The 22,353-nt window shown below is 37.3% G+C and overlaps 1 protein-coding gene across 1 annotated transcript in view; it reads left to right on the top strand.

The window, feature by feature from the left end:
- The first annotated feature begins 11,803 nt into the window (after window positions 1-11,803).
- The window catches only part of LOC145664936 (1-acyl-sn-glycerol-3-phosphate acyltransferase alpha-like), a 68,754-nt gene continuing 58,204 nt past the window's right edge, over window positions 11,804-22,353 (top strand). Inside the window, exon 1 of the mRNA XM_081732405.1 lies at window positions 11,804-11,847. Coding sequence (XP_081588531.1) covers window positions 11,804-11,847 — 44 coding nt within the window. The remainder of the gene's footprint in view (window positions 11,848-22,353) is intronic.

Genomic DNA, 22,353 nt, shown 5'->3' with positions numbered 1-22,353 from the left:
TGGACAAAACCACCACGCAAATGGACAAAACTCCCACATGCAAAAATTGTCACAAGTGCCACACAAATGGACAAAACCCCCACACAATCGGTCAAATCTCCCACACTCTGAAATGATCCTGGTTGTATGTCTTGCCCTTATACTTTTTAATAACATTTTTTATTCCACTTAAACTGATGTTGCAACTATTCTTCTTGCACTGTTTTGTAATGACAGAAACACTAAAGTGGGTGTCGTAAAGAGCCGCAACAAAAACGTGCAATCACGGTATTTTGGGTCTAGGTCAAAACCCCCACAGCCAAAACCCCCACACTGAAGAAATGTCAAAACGCCCACACGATCGGTCATAACTCCCACACAAATGGACAAATCCCCCAAACGCACGAACGGTCAAAACCCCACAGCCAAAACCCCCACACTCAAGAAATGTCAAAACGCCCACACGATCGGCCATAAACCCCACACAAATGGACAAATCCCCCAAACGCATGAACGGTCAAAACCCTCACAGCCAAAACCCCCGCACTCAAGAAATGTCTAAACGCCCACACGATCGGTCAAAACTCCCACACAAATGGACAAAACTCCCACACATAGCAACGGTCACAATCCCCACATAAATGGACAAAACCCTCACACAAATGGACAAAACCCCCACACAAATGGACAAAACCCCCACACAATCGGACAAATCCCCCACACTCTGAAAATATCGTGATTGCATGTCTTTGTTGCGGCTCTTTACGACGCCCACTTTAGTGTTTCTGTCATTACAAAACAGTGCAAGAAGAATAGTTGCAACATCGGTTTAAGTGGAATAAAAAATGTTATTAAAAAGTACAAGGGCAAGACATACAACCAGGATTATTTCAGAGTGTGGGAGATTTGATCGATTGTGTGGGAGTTTTGTCCATTTGTGTCGGGGTTTTGTCCATTTATGTGGGGATTGTGACCGTTGCTATGTGTGGCTGTTTTCTCCATGTTGGAGGTTATGACCGATTACCAGTGTGGGGGTTTTGGCTGTGGGGGTTATGACCGTTCGTGTGTTTGGGAGATTTGTCCATTTGTGTGGTGTTATGACCGTTTGTGTGGGCGTTTTGACATTTCTTGAGTGTGGGGGTTTTGGCTGTGGGGGTTATGACCGTTCGTGTGTTTGGGAGATTTGTCCATTTGTGTGGGGGTTATGACCGTTTGTGTGGGCGTTTTGACATTTCTTGAGTGTGGGTGTTTTGGCTGTGGGGGTTTTGACCGGTTCCCGGTATTTTCAGAGTGTGGGGGATTTGTCCGATTGTGTGGGGGTTTTGTCCATTTGTGTGGCAGTTGTGACAATATCTGCGTGTGGGAGTTTTGTCCGCTTGTGTGGGGGTTTTGTCCATTTATGTGGGGATTGTGACCGTTGCTATATGTGGGAGTTTTGTCCATTTGTGTGGGAGATTTTACCGATCGTGTGGGCGTTTAACATTTCTTGAGTGTGGGGGTTTTGGCTGTGGAGGTTTTGACCGTTCGTGCGTTTGGGGGATTTGTCCATTTGTGTGGGAGTTATGACCGATCGTGTGGGCGTTTTGACATTTCTTGAGTGTGGGGGTTTTGGCTGTGGGGGCTTTGACCGTTCGTGTGTTTGGGGGATTTGTCCATTTGTGTGGGAGTTATGACCGATCGTGTGGGCGTTTTGACATTTCTTGAGTGTGGGGGTTTTGACCTAGACCCGCTATAATGGGGGAGAGAAGAAGGAAATGTATCAACTAAAATACCACAACTTAAATACAAGTAATTTAATTAAAAAAGAAAGCGAGCTTTGCTTCACTGGGCGAAAATATTGTAGACTTCCAAACTATACGAATTCAATACTCAAACTTGAAGTAGTACATCTATAAATATTGGTTGAAATTAGAGTGGAACTTGTTCTTTTATCTTTATTTCTAGATTTTCCATTTATAAATCTATATAAGTCACCAGGTTATAGAAGTAGATTTTGCGGACGCTCTGTATATTTCGTAAAGACAGTAACTATTTTTGAATTATACTTTATTCTGCGACGCAAATAGTTCTTTTTTCGATGGGAACTGTTTTTCTTCCGACGCAACAGGCCAAAGAAGTCTTTCATCGTTTATTCATATATATATGAAACGTTGCTTTGTGGTGAGAGTGTTTTAGTGAGCGACGAAGGTTCTCAGTGTTTCTCCCTGACTTATTAATACATTCAATGGTTACTTGGAACTGAATCAAGTATCTCCCAATCATTTATGGAAATACTGCGACCCAGAGTACATCAGGTGTCTGAGCGCCAGAACGACGCCAGCCACATCGTTTTACCAGTTCGTTATCTGAATTTCCCGCAATCCACAAAAATTTCCTCGCAATGTCTTGTGCGTCGTGGCCAGTGAACTAAAATTAACATTAATTCTTTTTTATATTCAATTTGCATGTAGATACAGGTGATTTAACCTGAGTGTTTTTTTGGAATGAACTGCCAGCATTACTAGGCGATCTGTGCAGCTCATATCTCTGAGTTCGAGGAGTGTTACTCCGTATTTCGAAGCAGCAACCATGTACGTTTCATCGGGCATCAAGCATAATGTTGTGCTAAGGGGCATACGTTATTAGCCAGTCAAGGACCTATTTATGGCTAGCCCCAAATCAGTGAAATTCCAGGTTCACATACCTAGTGCGTCTTAGTTATAAACGCGCCCTCCAACATTATCATTTCATTTTGGTGACTACATATTTTTGTTGAAGACTAACGTCGACCTCCAAGGATTTTTGGAGCAGCAACCGTATTACTTCGTGGAATCATCCCGATATTACTACCACAGTGCTAATCCTCCATGTACATTAACGGTGTGAGAAAAGTATCTGTAGTGGAATCCTACTCATAATCTTCCATTCTAGTATATAAAAGTGATACAGGGATATAGTGTAGTGAAAAAGCGAAGTGTGATCTTATTAGTGAAAATAATTATATGTATTCAGTGTTGAGTGTTGTGATTGTTTTTCTACTACGTTATTTTGTAATAGTATTTTATAAGCATAGTGTCGTTTAATCCAGTATACTTTTGTTGTATGTATGAATAATGTTTGTGTGCGTTGTAGTCTGAATGACCGCCTGATCGTCCGTGAGGTTTTTGAGACAAGACATCCGAACCTCTCGGTGCCCAATGCTCATCTCGTTATTGAGACCGGCGGGCAATTTGGGAACGATTCTGTAATTCCTTTTTGGAGATGTCCTTCAGCGTCTTACTCAGGTAAGTCCAGGTCTCATGAAAATACTCATTGGCAGGGCAACGGACAGATCCCGGAAAACGGTTACAATCTCTTAAAAATTAAAAAAAAAAAAAAAAACTTGTTTCCACCTTCAGTGATAAGCAAAACTAGTTTATGACAAAAACAAAACTAGTTTTCTCTGTCAAAACTGTGATAACTACCTAAATGGAAAAGGAGTTTGCTATTGTTCGAGAATTGCGTTCTTGTATTTGACAACGATCAAGCAATTCACACGCTGGGATTTGTTTGAACAAGATATACTTATTTTAAATAATACAGTTATGGAAGATTTTGGTGCCTGTCAAAACTTACATTTTATATAATTTTCACTTTAATTAAATTTTTATTTGCTCACTAAATATTAAAATTATACTTTAAAAGAAAGAAAATTAAGATATTTATTTTAGTTCTTTTTTTTTTAAAAAAAAAAACCTTCATATTTTCGCCGTCATCAAGACAAGAAAATTTGATCAAGTTTGTGAAATAATTTTTCAATGAGACTGTACTAAATAAGAATAAATCAACAGGCAGTTTTTTTAAACTACATTCTAGAAACATGTGTGTGTGTAATCTCTTTCTCAAACGTAGTAGCTAATTTTTTTTATAGTGAACAAAACATGAAACTCGCAAGGAGATCGACAACACAAAATACAGTGTTTCAAGAAAGATTTAGGTGAAAAGAATGTGTGTGGATCGGGCACGCACTCAGAAATTTTGGTTGGGAAGGATTTAATATTTAATGGGGGTCCAACAGGGCCGGACTGGCTACTAGTAAGCCTCGGCGGCTGACATATTGTGTTGGCCCCGAATTCTCAATGCTCTCCAATCACCATTACCTTAATTGCCAACTGTTTTCTCACGATAAAAGTACACTATCATCTTAGATAAAGCACACATTTCTTTAGTATCCACATCGTACATTATACCATTATATTATAATATAGAATCCGGGTACATGTTATGAAGCAATATTTATGAGAACAACACAGTAATTATTAGCATAATCTTTTTCATCTCGCCTTAGGATGGCTGAAATTTGTAATTAAAAAAAAAAAAAAAAATACGGACAAATTAATGTAAAGTTAGCACTGGCGAATTCAGTATACGTGAACAAGGGGCACGATAAGCTGCAAAGGAACGCCTACTGCATGTAGCCCGAAATATTTTCGGGGGGGGGGGGGAGGATATACCCTTCGGAACAGGCACGACCAAATCTTTTCGTAAGGACATGAATATTCACTACGCACTTGTGATCCACGAACTGTGTTAAGTACCCAGTTTTTGTGTATTTATGCAAATCATGTGAACACATAGGCCTACAGGGTGGTCGTAATGGAATTACCTACCAAGGTTGCGACATGATAAAAGATCAGGAAAGAAATTATCAATAGTAAATCTTAATATTGCTACCAGAAAATGGTGTAATGAATTTTCATTTCGGTTTACATAATTTTATTAAAAATTTATGTGAATACCCCATTCTTGCTGTAATAGCAATTGTAATATATGAGTACACAAGGGCAACCGTGAAACCGGATTGAACAGCAGCCACAGTTTTATTTAAAAGAAACACCTACGTACAAAGAATTTATTAATTTTTCACTTATCAATACTGTAGATTCAACAAGTCCGAATTTATAATCCACTCGTTACAACAGCACTAACCTGTGTTCCCACGGTCATTTTCGAAACAACACGATAAGGACATACGTGTGACTTTGAATACCGTGCATGACCGCAGCTCGACTTCTTGGCTGATAAAATTGGCATCTACTGAGAGGTGAAAGCAAATACTCATGAATACAGCCCAGATTTATATGCAAAATGCATGTTTATATTAGCGTGCAGAAACGTATGGAAAATATTTTTGTCTTTCCGACTGACTTGTAAGGATTCTTTTGAGACGCATATGATAGAGCATATAAGTGCATATTTTGAGTGAATTTCGATGTGCATGCATATTTCGTAAACTGCAGGATACTGCATATTTCCGAATTTTATTGCTGCATACTAGCATATTTCAGACTATATCACAACAAAGTAGGTTATATTTAAATTCAACTGAATCACTTTGTAAACGCAGATATAGAATAAAACGTTGTATGGAATAATAGAATAAAATGTTGTATCCAAAATTAGTCCACCTGACTTGTCTTGCGCACATTCTTCATCGTGGAGCAGAAACAATCAGATGCTAATACCTGGAAGTAGACGAGCTTGTATCAAATATAAAGAAAGCATTTATGAAAACTCCATCGCGCGTACTAGTCCAGTAAAGATAGCCCATTTTTCTGCCAAGAAAGGAACAAATTAGTAACAAGCTGAAAATTTGTATGGAAGTAGGGGGATGTGTCAGGAATAACATACTGAAAGTCCCCTAAAATCCCACTGTAGCTTTTCCCGCAATTTTGAAAAATGTCCGCCATCTTTAGATGACGACAAGCAATTTATGGAAATCGCCACCCTTTATGTTTATTCTTCTACCCACCGTTCTAATTATCACAAAGCAATGAATCATATATGGTTGAAAAGCTTGAAAGACAGAGAATCTAAGTAAATAACATATATGCCCATCGTGCTAAATTTCTAAAAGAAGAGGAAGAAGAAAACAGCTTTTTTATTTAAAAAAAAAGATATTTTCAGAAATCATGAGAAGTTTGCAACTCTGACAGTTATTGCACACTAACGAAACACCACCAAAAGATATCCTTGATATTTATCTCAATCATAGCCAACAATGACACAAATCGGTGCAATACAAGCCGAGAAAAAATATAACTTATGTTTTTCTTTCTGACCTCTTTGTACAAAAGTGCATAAGGTGACATATACTTTCACGGTTCTAGTCAGCTTCTTTTATCACATAGGACCAAGAGTTATATATCATTAGAAATCTTAAGAAACGTAAATTCGAACGAGGTAACACTTATACTAATCAACCCCAATTTGTGGAAGAAGCGCAAAACCCAAAATTTTGGGACAAAACGTGATTTTTGCATAAATTCTTTAAAACTTGCAACACTGACAACTATCGTATGTTAACAAAACTCATTTATTGACAGCATTAGAAAGTAGCAGAGATTGGTAGTCTCCTATTCATAGGAAAATCGTAATTCACACACTTAAAATCACTCTCAACTACAGTAGTCATTTGAGTGTATTTTTTTTTAAATGTCTTGTTCATAACTAGAATGCAATTTTCCTCCTAGTATCCTTCAAATCAACTTAGTATTTACATTAGACGTTAGAATGCACTATAAGAACATTTTTGTAACTAGTCCATTCGGACTTATTTTATTAGAAATCAATGAAGTTATCATTATCTCGTTCATCTCCATGGTTTTCAACATTTGATTTTGCATTCACACATCCAATTCCTCGAGAATGACATAAATTAGAGCACACAATTCCTGCTTCCGACAACCGTACATACTTTCACAGCACTTTTTACAGTTGCAGGATATTACACGGAGCGGGTTCCTTTGTCATTCTTGCTGGTGCGAGAAAACCTCCTAATGTTGTCCATCCATATTCAGTCGCTCGCAAATCATTTCCACTGTATAATTGAACCTGATGATATGGTGTTTCGCAGCATCACTGGTGAGTGGCAGTTTTGCCAATTGTATTTCGTTCTGAATTGGGAGCGACTTACTGCAAGGATGCATGAATGATACTGGAATTCGTCCAGTAAGGTTACTATTGCTGGAGAATCGTAGTGTGTTAGTAGAAATGATGTGCCAGCTTCATAGATTGTACACTAGCATTATCATGGTTCAAAACTTCAAGTGATCGTCATAAATCTTCCCGTTTTTGAAGTAATCGCAATGGCTTTTTCTGTCCCTGTCGATACAAACCACATGATGTGTCGCATCCAGTTAAAGCATGGTTACTGAGCAAAACAGTTAATATTTTGTCTGTGTATCTTACAACTTCTTAGTACTAGATTCTTTACTCACGTCTTGTACACGTCCAATGTCGTACTGATTATTTCGAAATGTGATGTCGTACTGATTATTACCTTGTTCAAGCAAAATGATTAAAATGTCAACATCTTCGCCAGTTAGCATGATATGCCGAAAAGGATTTAAAGACTTGGCTACAGCAGTTTTAGCTATAAGTGCGTCAGCATCACTCCTTGCTTGCTGGGTTTGAATTCCAGCTTGTGTCAAATGAACCATCAACTCACGGGCGAAACAATCCTTATTTTTGAAATTACCTAAGAATTTATCCTTTTTTGTTAATAATATGGTTTCATTTGTGAATAACACCACAGCTGATTGAACCTTTGACTCACCTTGCTCCCGCTCAGTGGCTTTTGTACAGTTTTCAGTGCAATACCCATAAAAAATAATTGTTGCTTTCGTTCCTGGGTTTGTGAGTACATAGGACACATACGAGTTGTGCACGTTAAGGTATGTCCTATGTTGTGGCCAAACAATATGATGTAGAAGCAAGCCTCCATCTATAACGTACACAGTGCTTTTAATTTGAGTTTTAAAATTTGTCCGATATTCAAACATGTCGTACAAAGCGGACTTTTTCGTTTTTCTCATAGACATTTCTGTGAAGAGAGAAAGTGGATAGGGTGCAAGCTCGTAAGCAAAACACTACTGGAGTTCTTTTTCGGACTTCTACTCATATGATTCAGTTGAAGTATGGTGTTTACAGCTAGTAGTTCATCACGAATACGCACTACATTGTGCATTACGGATAGTGGGATGACTTCATCTTTTTGTTTAAGTTTCACATTTCCACAAATCTGTCCAAACATTCCTTCCATAGCAGCCAATCCGATTTTCTTAGATTTATCAGTTGATCATTTCATTACCTACCATGCCAGTGCTTAGGGATGCAAGCTCTGGATATGAAGAGAATGGAGAATGCTTGCAAAACCAACGCAAGAATTTCTTTAGATGTAATATATCACGCGATTGACTGCTTTGGTACAGGTCCACATGCCGACCAGTATGAAGTTCATGCCTATCTTTGTTTAATAATTTTTTAAGACATTCTCGTAAGTGGCACGCTGCTGGCATACTTGACATACAGCTAGATATTATCTTTTCAGTCATGCCTCTCCCATGGGTCAGTCCACCGCTGCTCTTCATTGCTCTCGCTAAAACCTGCTCAATCGTCATATCAGACCATGTACCACTCCAAAATTTATCTTTTCTACGAATAGTGAAGTAACCGTCTCCTGCAAATAGCTGGAACTGATGAAGATCCATTTCATCCTCCAACCGCAACATTTCTTGTAAGTATAGATGTGCGTATTTGGCATACAAAAGATGCTAGCTGCATAGAAGTATGGTAACATTTCTTACATGCAGTGAAGATGAAGATTCAAGTCTCCAGTTCTTTTGAATTAAAAGACTCATAATTTCTACAAGCTGAAAGTACAGAGCGAATAACTTGTTTCTGCAGCAGCGTCAATGAATAACTTCAGGTCATTTGCAATCTTGATTGACTATGAATGTTGAACAACTAGATCAGTATCGATATCTTCTTCAGTCATCAGAGGAATACAAACATCTCCCAATTGACGCACAAACTCCTCAGTGCCGTCTGATTCATTAATTAAACAGTATATATTGCAACTGCTAAGGGGCGTGTTGTGTTAAAAAAAAAAATAGCTCGCAAAGTACAAGCAATAAGAATGGCCTGGCTTTATCTGTGGCATGGAGTTACTAGCATACACACAAGACCAAAGTTCTTCAATGCCACTACCTTTCATTAAATATGCAACTGTTTCCACAAATGACATTATAGAGTGAAAAAACCCGAAGTCTAACAACCCCTGACGGTAATTCACCATAATTTCTACATGCTGCTACAATGTCACATGCTTTAGAGTACAAAGGTTGATCCAACGTGACTAAGCACGCTTTTTTGCTTATTTCCTGCACATTCTTTGCTGGCAAACATAAGCGCCGAGTATACAGCATCCATGCTTATTGGCTGAAGATTGATGAAAGGTTGAATTACTACTTAATATGCTTGGTACTTATGGTTGTTGCTTGTCACCAGCTGCATAAATCCATTCCAATTCGGGCAAGTTGGTGTCTTCAACCACTTGAGAATCATCCATGTTACATCGTACAGAAGGTGGATTTCAGTTTGGATATTCAGAATACGAAGGTATCTAATATCTTCAATGATAAAATCCGAAAGGCCATTACTTTTGCGTGTGTACGTTAAAAGTGGTATACTCCATTCATTCTTTGACAGTGTGCGTTTTTTGAACCCAGGTATTGCTCAATGATATGCAAGCGACTGAATATGAATGGACAACATTAGGAGGTATCCTCATACCAGCAAGAACGACAAAGGAACCCGCTCCGTGTAATATCCTGTAACTGTAAAAAGTGCTGTGAAAGTATGTACGGTTGTCGGAAAGCAGGAATTGTGTGCTCTAATTTATGTCATTCTCGAGGAGTTGGATTTGTGAATGCAAAATCAAATGTTGAAAACCATGTAGATGAATGAGATAATGATAACCTCATTGATTTCTAATAAAATAAGTCCGAATGGACTAGTTACAAAAATGTTCTTAAAGTGCATACTAACGTCTAATGTAAATACTAAGTTGATTTGAAGGATACTAGGAGGAAAATTGCATTCTAGTTATGAACAAGACATTTTAAAAAAATACACTCAAATGACTACTGTAGTTGAGAGTGATTTTAAGTGTGTGAATTACGATTTTCCTATGAATAGGAGACTACCAATCTCTGCTACTTTCTAATGCTGTCAATAAATGAGTTTTGTTAACATACGATAGTTGTCAGTGTTGCAAGTTTTAAAGAATTTATGCAAAAATCACGTTTTGTCCCAAAATTTTGGGTTTTGCGCTTCTTCCACAAATTGGGGTTGATTAGTATAAGTGTTACCTCGTTCGAATTTACGTTTCTTAAGATTTCTAATGATATATAACTCTTGGTCCTATGTGATAAAAGAAGCTGACTAGAACCGTGAAAGTGTATGTCACCTTATGCACTTTTGTACAAAGAGGTCAGAAAGAAACATAAGTTATATTTTTTCTCGGCTTATATTGCACCGATTTGTGTCTTTGTTGGCTATGATTGAGATAAATATCAAGGATCTCTTTTGGTGTTGTTTCGTTAGTGTGCAATAACTCTCAGAGTTGCAAACTTCTTATGATTTCTGAAAATATCTTTTTTTTAAATAAAAAAAGCTGTTTTCTTCTTCCTCTTCTTCTAGAAATTTAGCACGATGGACATATATGTTATTTACTTAGATTTTGTGTCTTTCAAGCTTTCCAACCATATATGATTCATTGCTTTGTGATAATTAGAACGGTGGCTAGAAGAATAAACATAAAGGGTGGCGATTTCCATAAATTGCTTGTCGTCATCTAAAGATGGCGGCCATTTTTCAAAATTGCGGGAAAGGCTACAGTGGGATCTTAGGGGACTTTTAGTATGTTATTCCTGACACATCCCCCTACTTCCATACCAATTTTCAGCTTGTTACTAATTTGTTCCTTTCTCAATCCTATCTTTACTGGACTATACGTATCTTTCACGAAGTTGCGAAAAATGTCCGAATTCCGCTACCTCCACAACCAGTTTTAACCCGATGAGGCTCGTGGCTTGAAGCTGTGTCGTATTATGCAGAAAACTTAAATTAGATGAAGGCAGTTATAAATTCACTAAACCCTAATGACGCAACTGCTATTTATGTGTCACAAAAAATTTTTTCTACAAGTGGGATTGAGAACAAAATTAAGTACATACACAACCACTTCCCAGGAATACCTGGAATTATCAGACAGTTGGAATGCCGTAACAACGCTTTGCAGCATTCACTCTCCTTGTTGGGCGAATTATCGGAGACTTCGTTCAGTGAAACTCACGGTGTTGCGAAAATAGCATCAAATAAACTTCGCCAAGTATTAGACAAAAATCCCGTATACAAAATAATTTGAGACATAGCAAATATAATGAATGGTAAAAACTTGGAATAGGAAGAGGACGTAACAGAAGACATTTGGTGTTTTTCACATGCACCACTGACTTCTGCTAATGTAAAGTAACTTTTCGATCTACAAAACGGTTCTCACTGATAAACGCAGAGGGTTTACAGAAGAAAACCAACGGAATACGTTCATAGTTCAAATAACAGTGGTCATTAAGGCGATATATTTTGAAATTTTATTTTCTTAGTATTTTCTTATATATATTTCAGTGCATATTTTAAAATTTTTAATGCATATTTTTAAATATTTTTCGTGCATATTTCGGGGTTTGTTTGTGCATGGAAATCCGAGCTCTACTTATGAATGACACAAGAATATCAAAAGCACGGGATCTTGTTACAAAGGCGACGGCGCGACGCTGTGATATCACAAATCAGGAAAGTGATTTTAGGTCTCTTTCTGTTGGGTTTCAAATTATATTTCCTAGGCCAAGACACTAAACTTTCAAAAATTGTATTGTCAGGCCACTCTACTTTCGGCTCCCTTTTATATTCCGCGATCGGATGCATGTTGGATTTCACTATTGTTATTACTTGCACCGACATGACTTTGAAGCTGGCTTGGCCCATTCTTACTTTGCAAGGGAGGTGAGTCGCAACAAAATTTTAATGAAACGCTCAAAGAGCTTGATGTAAGTAGATTGCCGGCGTGACTGTTCACAAGAATATTAGTTGTCGCACACGTTTTCGACATTTTTTCTCTTTCTCCTGATATCTCTTTATTAAAATTTTCATTTGGCTCCCTTTTGACTTGGCCCCTGAAGTGTAAGATCAAATTTTCTTACTACATCAATGATTTCCCTATACTTTTATTGGGTAAGTGTACAAATGTATGTTGAGCCAGAAGTTTTTTTTTTTTTTTTTTGAGTTTCTGGACCCATTGGACCCCTTGTGGGTGCGTCTCTGGTGTGGATAAGATCAAAAGCACGACGGGGAGACAAATAAAGATTGATATGTAAAGAAAAGTATTCAAAAGCCATCATATCCCCATCATCAACAAAGAAAACTTTAAAAACTAGAGGGCTCTCATACAAAGATACGACATTTTGTTCACAGAGCCATCTGTTCTAGAAAAGCAACTCACAAGAAATTAAGAACAACATGCAGAGAACGATACAAAGGACAAAGCTTTCAATATAAGGTATTCTGCTTGACGTTCTTCCTTTAAAGTTAACCTTTTCTGTCTCTCTCCCTTAAGATCCTCAGCTCATTTTGTCTGTTTTCAATCTTTTTATACTTTTTCGTTTCATGTAACACATCTTAAACAAAATTCCTCAGTACATAAGCCTCATACTGAACGGTTAGCGTCAACGGAATGTAAAATTTGCGTTCTAGTTTGGGATAATAGGTCAAGCAGTTATAATTGCGGGGCTGGTGTAGTTTTCTCGCACCATATTTTGGAAGATTTTTACAGATAAAATTCAATACTTTGGATGAAAAGACAATTTGTAAGGAAGAAATTTCTGCTGGGGACAGAATTAAATACAAAGTAATACAGCTGTATTTTAGGATTACAAGTGTAGGGTTGATACTGTAAAATCATTACAAGTGCTTTACGACGGATAAAATATATGAGTACATATGAAAGATGACTATTAGGTGCTGTTTTCCATCGGGGGTGTATTTCTGCACAGTGTACAGAAGCTGTATTTTATGTTTACAAATAGAGCGTTACTAGTATGGAACCATGACAAATGTATCATTACCAAAACCCACTTCTTTTCAGTACTCTCGCTTATACGTTTACTTACCATCGCTGACGCGCCTGCTTCTTTCGGACGTACTGCGCTACGGTGCGGGCCCAACAGCTTCACCCTGCTATGACTCGGTTACATAACATTCTTACTTTTAGTGACCACCTAGTACAGGTTGGTTTGCGTTTTTACACTAGGTTTTATACCATACATTTGGAAGCCGTATTTATACGCAAGTTGTAAATAATTTTAATCTTTCACAATTATTTACAATAATTGTAATAATTGTAACAATTACTTCTGGTGGTCCTCTTGAATTTTATCTGTACCAAGTGAGATATATCCATGTCGCCCACCACAAACCTTTTAGGGGACAATAAGAAGGAAATTAGAGAAGAATTATATTTTCTGAACAATTATTTCGAGTGGTTCCCCAAAAGTAAACCCGTACGATGATTGCGTTTTTTAATGTTTAGCGTTCCCTTAAGCTCCGTATATTTTGCCAAAGCTTATACGGAATGAGACCTATGAAAAAGTCGTCAGTATGATCAAACTATTAAACTTCCAGCTCATTGCAAAGAAAGCAGAAAAATAATTTCGTATATAAATCAATGAACAAACAAATAAAGTTAGTGCGTAATTTCAACATCGTTACGCTGTAGATTTTCATTTAGCACCAGAAAAAGAACATGTTAAAATCTAACAAGCTACCAAAGAATGAGAAAATCTCGAAACGCTAATACGTCTGGCAACATTGCTTTAGAAATAAAATTATAACTAATCTTCTCTCTTTTTTTTTTTTTTTTTTTTTTTTAAATCAACAAGAAGCATTACGCAGACGTTGGATGTCGTAATTACTCTCTGCTGCAGATCTTTTCCTTAAAGCAGTTTTCCTCTCAAATCAGTTTTATAGAGTTTACCTTAAAAAAATAAAATTATATATATATATATATATATATATATATATATATATATATATATATATATAAAAGAGAACGTACAAAATCCTTTGTCCGCTCATCACGCTAATACGGCTGAACCAATTTCTTTCATTTTTGGGGGGTTATTAGGATTTGGACCCTAGATGGTTTTTATCATATCACTTTAATTTTTAATTACCAGTGTCTTGAGATAATTGACCATTCAAGTGTCCATAACGTACAAATCCTTTGTTATTAGTTCATCATAGGTAAAAATAAACGTATTTATATGCAACCCGCATGACCGTGTCACTCGGCGGGTTAACATAAATGACAGGCGATATACAGCGGAAAATAGCTTGAATCTTCTGTTTAAAATTTTTTAATTGATTTGCTTATTTTTACAGACACTTTTACAATATGCCAGCACCGGGATGACCGCAGCGAAGCGGGGCGGGTTAACATAAATGACAGGCGATATAATGTTAAGATTTACTGCAATCTTCTATGGTTTTTATCATATCACTTGAAAGCGAAAAAGTAAAAATTATCTAAGTAACAAAGTTTATTGCGTTCCGGGGTGACCGCAGCGAAGCGGGGTGAACGCTGCTAGTATATATATATATATATATATATATAACAACTCTAAAATGAGATCAAATGAAATCTTTAAGTGATGATTATTTTTTTAAAAAAATTTTATAGTTGAGGAAATGAATCTATGACGTTACCTTTTAAATGTAATGTTCAAATGTCCACCTCTGCTTTGGTGAGTGAAATAGATTCTGAAAGTTAAATTGCTCGACAGTAACAGTACTGTGATTGAGACGTTTCTCTTCAGAGAAATAAAATTCGATCACACAATTGGCCCAAAGAACTACACTAGGTAGCGATTTTTCAGTGGATGGAAAGACATCGTGAGTTAAAAATCGATTTCATCTACTCATAATCAGCGGCGCAAATCGGGCTTCAACATTGGCGGGAGGGGATAAGACCGGTCCCAATATCTGTTTTATTTTTATTTTTAAGTGACGTTCAAAATATAAAGTTGAAAAACAATGCTGTGGAGGATCATAGGAGCAGAGTTGTTTTCAGCATAGGAAGCGGGCAGATTTGAGGCTTGTTCTGGGGGGAGGGGGTATGAGACTTATATTACGGTAGATTAATCTGATTTCTGAAGTGAACCCTGTTGTATATTATACAGCATGGGATATGAATTTCATCTCACTTTCCTTTGTGGCAGTCGGACACAAGTCATCACATTTCTCCCCCAAAAAACACATTTCAAATCGGATTATTTTGGAAACGGTCCAAGGGCGCCGATCCTGGTCCCCTTCAAAGCTCATGTGGGCCCCCCAAGTGTATTTATGAATAAACAATATTTGGCATAATTTGAATACAATTTGTCTTAACATCCTCATATATATACCTTCTGCATCTGAGTGGGTCCCCCCAAATTTACAGAGAAATCGGCGCCCTTGGAACGGTCCCCCAGTTTCAAGATTGGAGGACACGTCCCCCTCATCCCCCCGGGATTTGCGCCACTGCTCATAATGGTAAATAGAGTGTTCTGCAGGTCGTTTATGTTGACCATATATTTTTCACAAGAAACGTCTGTCGAACTGATCAGCCATTTTGATGATAAAAATTTGAATAATTCTATACGTTGTTGATTTGTGTATTAGCCATTCGAAAAGTTTGCCACACAGCTCTAACCCACAGCTTAATTTCGCTAATCCACTTAGAGCTGCCAAATCACAATTACAAAGTTCATTTTGGTAATAATGATATATATATGGTCATATATATATCGTTATCAGTCTTATAATGTAGTATAAAAATACAAAGAGGGGTAGTTTGCGCTTGCGTGCGAGTTTTTTATGGGGAGAAAAATATTTACGGGGATTCGTGTAAAATTCATTCAAATGCAAAGTTCCCCTTGGCTAAATGTGTATTGTACTAATTTTAGCGGCCCATACCAGTAATTTGCATATTTATAGGCCTTCATTATCCCGAGTTATATCATACACTACTATAAAGCTCGGACACAAAATTGCTTTGTCTCTGTAGATGTAACGACATGAATGTGGGAATATGCAAAACAAATTGAATCAAGTACTGCTTCATAAACACATATTACCCACCCCGGCCACCATCTTCGATCCACCATATTGGATGCACTTTAGGTTTTTCAAATGGGAATAGGTGCAAGTGATACATCAAGTTCATGTACAATTTTCTCGGAAATTCACTGGTGTAGTGAATTGTACCGTAGCTTGTACCGTTTGGAAGGTATTGCATGTTAAATCCTTCCAGGCACTTTGCGAATGGACACTGCAGAGTAATATCAGTTACGCTTATGTTGACAAATTAACACAATTTCTAACTTGAAAAATACAAGTATAAACAAACTCTTTACAACATTGGTGTGTCATAATCTTATCACATTTTTGCGAGTGATTGTTATTACTTCCATGTTATACTATAACAAGGAAGTATTGTATTACGTAAAAATGCCAAATGTAAATCCAGATACGAAGACCTACCATTTCCGTATTGACGTCTGTGTGTCTGTATGTATGTACGTTCAGAAAATATTTCGTCAACAATAAATCACGTAAAAGATTACATATACACATGGGGCCCTGCACAACTTTCTATTTGGTTCAATATTCGTAAAGTGTCTGACATTTAACATGCAATACCTTGCAAACGGTACAAACTTGGGTAAAACTCACTTCGCCAATAAATTTCCAAGAAAATTGTACATGAATTTGATGTATTACTTGCATCTATTCCTATTTGAAGAAACTGAAAGCTGAATCCAATATGGCGAATCCAAGATGGCGCCTGGGTGGATAACATATGTCAGAGAAGCAGTAGTTGATCCAATTTGTTTTGTATATGCCCACATTCATGTCCACTTACATCTATAGAAACTAAAAGCAATTTTGTGTCCGAGCTTTATAGTAGTGTATGATATAACTCGGGATAATGAAGGCCTATAAATATGCAAATTACCGGTATGGGCCGCTAAATTTAGTGCAATACACATTAGGCCAAGGGGAACTTTGCATTTGAATGAATTTTACACGAATCCCGAAGAGACATTTCTCGAATGTACCTTGCTAGTATGTAAGCATTAATGGTGAAATAGGATTATTGACTTTCTGAACCTATTTCGCTACAAATTCTTGTAAAATTGAGAATGTACTTAAAAATAACAAACAGCAGTTTGTTAAAATAGCAAGCATGGTCAGCAAATTTCCATACTTAAAAGCAATTTTTTCCTTAGTTTTATCAGGCAGATATTGGGATAGTATCTTGTTTAAATTCAGGATTATTATTTTTTTATTCTTAAAACTTACCTAGTAGGTAGCTATAGCCTTAATACTATGATGCTTTCTTCTAAAAACTTTGTCCGAAGAGCGTGCAAAAACAAAATATTACGGAGCTGCACTTGAACATTATTTGGCAAAGGAGTGCCCTGCTCAAAAGTAATGTGTAATTTACCTTTGTTATTAGGGGCAGGTTTATTCGTATTCAGCCGGAGGGAACTAAGCCTCCTGGAAGTATGCCTGGAAAAACACTAGTGTTGGTCGTGTGTTCCTGTTTCGCAGAAAGGGATGCAAACTGGTTTTTCACGGTCAAGGTTGCCATGTTTCAAAGAATCGACAAATAGTCCAATGCGTGTGTTCCTGTTTCGCAGAAAGAGATTTTTTTTTTTTTTTACATAAGTTTGTGGAAAGTCTGTACTGCACGAGAAGTACGCCGATGTTTGTAGTACATGTTGAGAAATTAATTATATCGTAATATTGTAATCACATATACAAATTGTAAGTAACAAATAAATTATTTCATAAATTATTGAGAAAGTCAAGATGGCTGGTATATCAGCACACTATAAAATGAAAGGGGATTTCTGTAAAGTGAAAGGAACGAAAAGATAGTGACGAATGGAACATTAAAATTTGTCCACGTCTATTTTCATAGTTATATACATTGCACGGAAAGTATTTCGGACAGTTTTTCCGCTCCTGTTTGCTTATTGCAAAGCAAAAACAGTGATCCAGGCGAGACTGCTATTGTATTGAAACATTGAAACTAGATTGTAATAATGTTTCCTTGTGATACTGCCAGCAAACTTCAGAAAAATACAATGATTCGCGAGGAAGCACTCAAGAATAGGTTTTCTCTTATGAAAATAGTAAGTCCAGACCGAGGGAGAAAGCCGTGGAAAGAGCAAGACACCACATGCTACTCGAAGACTCTTTCATCTGAGCCGCTTTTACGCTCGGATTCTACGTCAAAAGTTCAAGCCAGTCAAACTTTTCCAGTGTATAAAAGTTCAGTATGCAAAATCACGACAGGTCCCATATACTAACGTATTGACTGTTACCAACAAGACCAGCGTATAAATTTTTGCTACGTCAGAAAAATACAGTAGTGTATGTGTACCTTTACAATTTATGTAGGTCCACATCTCATATAGCCTGGGGCTGAAAAAGGGCACTGAACTTCAAGGAAGAAAGAGGCGAAACGGCGAAATTTCTCGGACAAAACTTCTCAGTTCAGTTTCAAGATAAAAGTGAAGGTATTTCAGTCGTCAGCTTCCTTCCATCATGTAGTATGATATAACTAATATTAATTACACTCCTAGGCCATTCAATGAAACATTATAATATACGTTTTTTCCTGTATCTAATACTAGGACTGCAACTTCGCTAACTGCTGGATCTGTATTTAAGAAGAAAAAAAAGAAAGAAAAAATAGAAAGAAAAACCTTTCTAATTCGCTGTTGTTTACGTTATTGCTCGTAGATTTTTCTTGGTTTGAAATAACAAAATGTTAACGAATTTTACTGTCAAACGCATTGTCTTTATGCATTATGGACATGAAACATTATACTATACAAATAGCTTTAAATCTTATATGAGTTTTTGAATGATTCTCTTTGAGTTTTTGGTTCCCAGTATCACACTTCCGTATTTACGATTGTGTTTCGTGGGGGGTTGTGCAAACTTTATTCCTGGAAACGTGAAAATTCTGCAAGATATTTCCTTTACTTTAATATAGTAAAGAAAATTTCGGTGGCAGGCGGAAAAGCCCTGAAACTCACCTTTTAAATACGCCACTGCCAGTATAGATAAAACCACAAGGGATTAAATTACAATATTCTGGTTAGGCCAAAGGTCGGAAAGCCATTTCGTACTGTAATTTCGTGCATCTTTTATTTGCATTATGCTCTTCCCATACTTATAATTGAAAACAAAGAGTTTTTGTTTGTTTGTTTCTTTTGTCAAATGAAGGTTGTGATGGTCAATCCATATTACACCTTCAGATAAAAAGAAACCTAGCTGAAGAGAAGATACTTTGTTCAACAAGGTAAGAATTAAAAGTGAATCAATCTTAGAAAAGATTTTTTTCTTTTTACTTTGAATGGAATAATGTTAACTGGAGCTACTGTTTATATGTCAAAAATGTGTATATTTTGTGTGTATTCTTTAATTATTGTTTTAAAAATTTCATTAACGTTACTGATAAATAATAACATAAGCCATGGTGATTGGAACGAAGCGGTCGGTGTCAAAAATATAGAAGTAAGAAGGGAGAAAATAGAACAGGTGACTAGTTTTCGAAACTAGGATAGTATTATTAGTGATCATATCAAGTGTTGAACGTGAAATAAAAGCAAGGATAGGATTGGTGAAAGAAACCTTTAGGAGGAAGAAAATACTATTTTGTGGTACTTTCGATAAAGAGTTGAGAAAAAGACTCACAAAATGCTTCGTGTGGATCTTCTGTATGGGTGAGAAACATGCACATTACGCAAAGTGATGAAAAACGATTAGAAGCTTTCGAAATGTTGGTGTGGAGAAGGATGAATAAAATTAGCTGAATCAATTGGAAAACGAATAAGAGGGTCTTAGAAATGGTGGAGGAGAAAAGAACGATTTTCTGTATTATTAAGAAGAGTAAGAGAAACTGGTTGGGACATTGGTTAAAAAGGAACTGTATCATGAGGAACGTGCTAGAGGGTATGATGGCAGGAAAGAGAGGGTGGAGGCGAAGGAGACTACAATTATTGGACGATATGAAAATTGAAAAGTCATAGGTGAAGGCGAAGTGTTTAGGGGAAGACCGTAGAATGGAATGGAAGCTTCTCTGCTGTGGAAAGTAACATGCCAATAATGGCAGAATACCTATGATGATGATGATGAGAGATAAATAATGGCTGTTGGAGTATAGTGTATTATGGGAATACCGCAGTTTCACATATTACACGTATAAATTTCTTTCTTTTCTTGAGCTCCCTCGTGGCTAGCGGTTAGCGTACGCGCCTTTGGCGTGGGAGATTCGGGTTCGATTCCCGGAGGGAGCTCATGTGGTTCGGATTCCACATTAATCAGTAGGTCCACGTCTCATATAGCCTCGCTACTGAACGGGACGTTAAAATCAACTCAACTTTTTCTTTTCTTTCTTTTTTCGTTTTATTGACTTGTATTCACGTCATGTGTTCGCAGCGAGGCGACATATAGGTCGAGACATTTAGTTTAAGAAGTGCGATCTGTGTCACAGTTGTGAGTTTGATGCTTTCCACCATTAAGCAAATCAGCAAACTTGCGCACCAAGACTTGTACCGTTGGGCTTGGCATTAAACTAAAGAAACAGGCTTGGGTTCGCTTGATGTATTTAAAGTCCGTTTCCAGCACGAAAGATATATAAGACGTAAGCATACAACTTAACGTGAGATTCGAACCACAGTAATTCCCATTGGAAACCAACGCCGGGTGTCTCAAGCCGAAGACAAATAGTTTAAATCTCGAAGGAGCTCTTGCACGATCTTGAGAGTTTATTTATTTATCGATGTTTATAATTTCTTCTCACAAGGGACCATTCCGATTTGGTGAATTCAATTGCTGAAAATGATTGCTAGCACTGGATTCAGCATCAAAAGAAACAGAAAAAAAAGGATGTTTAGTGACAGACCGTATACAGGGTGGGAGATAAATGAGGGCAAAGTGCGAAGATAGAACATACAAAATGTCTAGAAATGTCATGTTAATTTTGAAACGAGTAGAGGGATTGAGATAAAATGTTGGATATGAGGAATGCATGTAGTGCTCCAGTAAATAAGCGTAATGTGAACAGTGTTTTAACTGAAAATTGTCTGTAACTGGTTGTGAGGAGAGTTGCCAGTGTTACAACAAGTACGTTTTGTTTCAGGTGGTCATTAATGTGTCAGAACCTGAATGGGGTAGATATCTTTGTGCAAGGTATCACGCCAGCATTCATCCAGGGGAACTACTTCTCATTTCGTTACACGTTGCAAACTTTCTTCTTGATATTTCAGGATTCGATTCTATCTCTTTCTACCCCGCGTGCATACAACGTGCTCATGGACTGTACTAGAGGGTCTGTAGTTCCTCACTCACGTCACCTTTACAACAGTATTGATACATTCCCATAGCATTGGAAAGCATCGTGTTACAGAGGTCTCAAACTGTATTGGCCACTATTGATTTCAATAGACGGTGTGCGTCAAGTGCCATATGTCACATCACCCTTTCTCGTATATTCTTCTTGCGCTAAATCCAACATGGTGGCTTTTCAGATGCGCCCCATGATTCACAATACGCCTATTCAGTGGGGCTCTACAGGCATTCCTCATATCCAACATTTGACCTCAATCTCTCTACTCGTTTCAAAATTAACATGGCATTTCTAGACATTTTCTATGTTCTATTTTCGCACTTTGCCCTCATTTATCTACCACCCCGTATACGGTCTGCCACTAAACACCCTCTTTTTCTCTGTTTCTTTTGGTCCTGAATCCAGTGCTAAGAATCATTTTCAGCAATCGAATTCACTAGATCGGAATGGTCGCTTATCATTGTATAAAAAGTGGACTTACAGTTTACCAAACTATTGTAATGTGGTTAAATGCCTACTAACGAGGATTGAGCACGGAATCTTATGCTTTATAGTCACACGCTCTAGTCACTAGACAATCGAAGAGGATTCTGTATAATTTTGAATTTTGCTTTGCATTGAACGGACATTGGATGGACTTTCTTGTAGTATCGTAGTTTCGTATATTTTCCATTTTATGATTTTATGCAGTATTTACTGTTATCACTTCTTGCATTATTAGCTCTCGCTGTAGGCATATTTCAGCTTATAGTTTTACTTCAAGTGTATGTTTGACTTTACTTATCGGTAACCATTGGCCGGATCTGAACCAAGTATCCCATCGCCTACGAGACAAAATTCATTATGTTTGGTGGCCAGGCCACGGCCATCTCAAGAGAAGACCATGAGACTAGGTACAAAATAAAAGACGACAGATTCTTGCGAGCGGGTGGATGACAGTTGCTCACAGCGAGAAGTGTTGATAGGTTTCCTTAAGAAAATTTCACTCGACTGACAAAAAAATTCCCTTTTCTTACCAACTTTTCCCTAGCTTGTTGAGTCTCCAA

The sequence above is a fragment of the Thermobia domestica genome, chromosome 1 (genome assembly GCF_964235325.1).
Source record: "Thermobia domestica chromosome 1, izTheDome1.hap1.1, whole genome shotgun sequence".
Taxonomy (NCBI): Eukaryota; Metazoa; Arthropoda; class Insecta; order Zygentoma; family Lepismatidae; genus Thermobia; species Thermobia domestica.
Note: the sequence above shows the minus strand (reverse complement) of the source record. Positions and strands in the feature narration are given on the sequence as shown.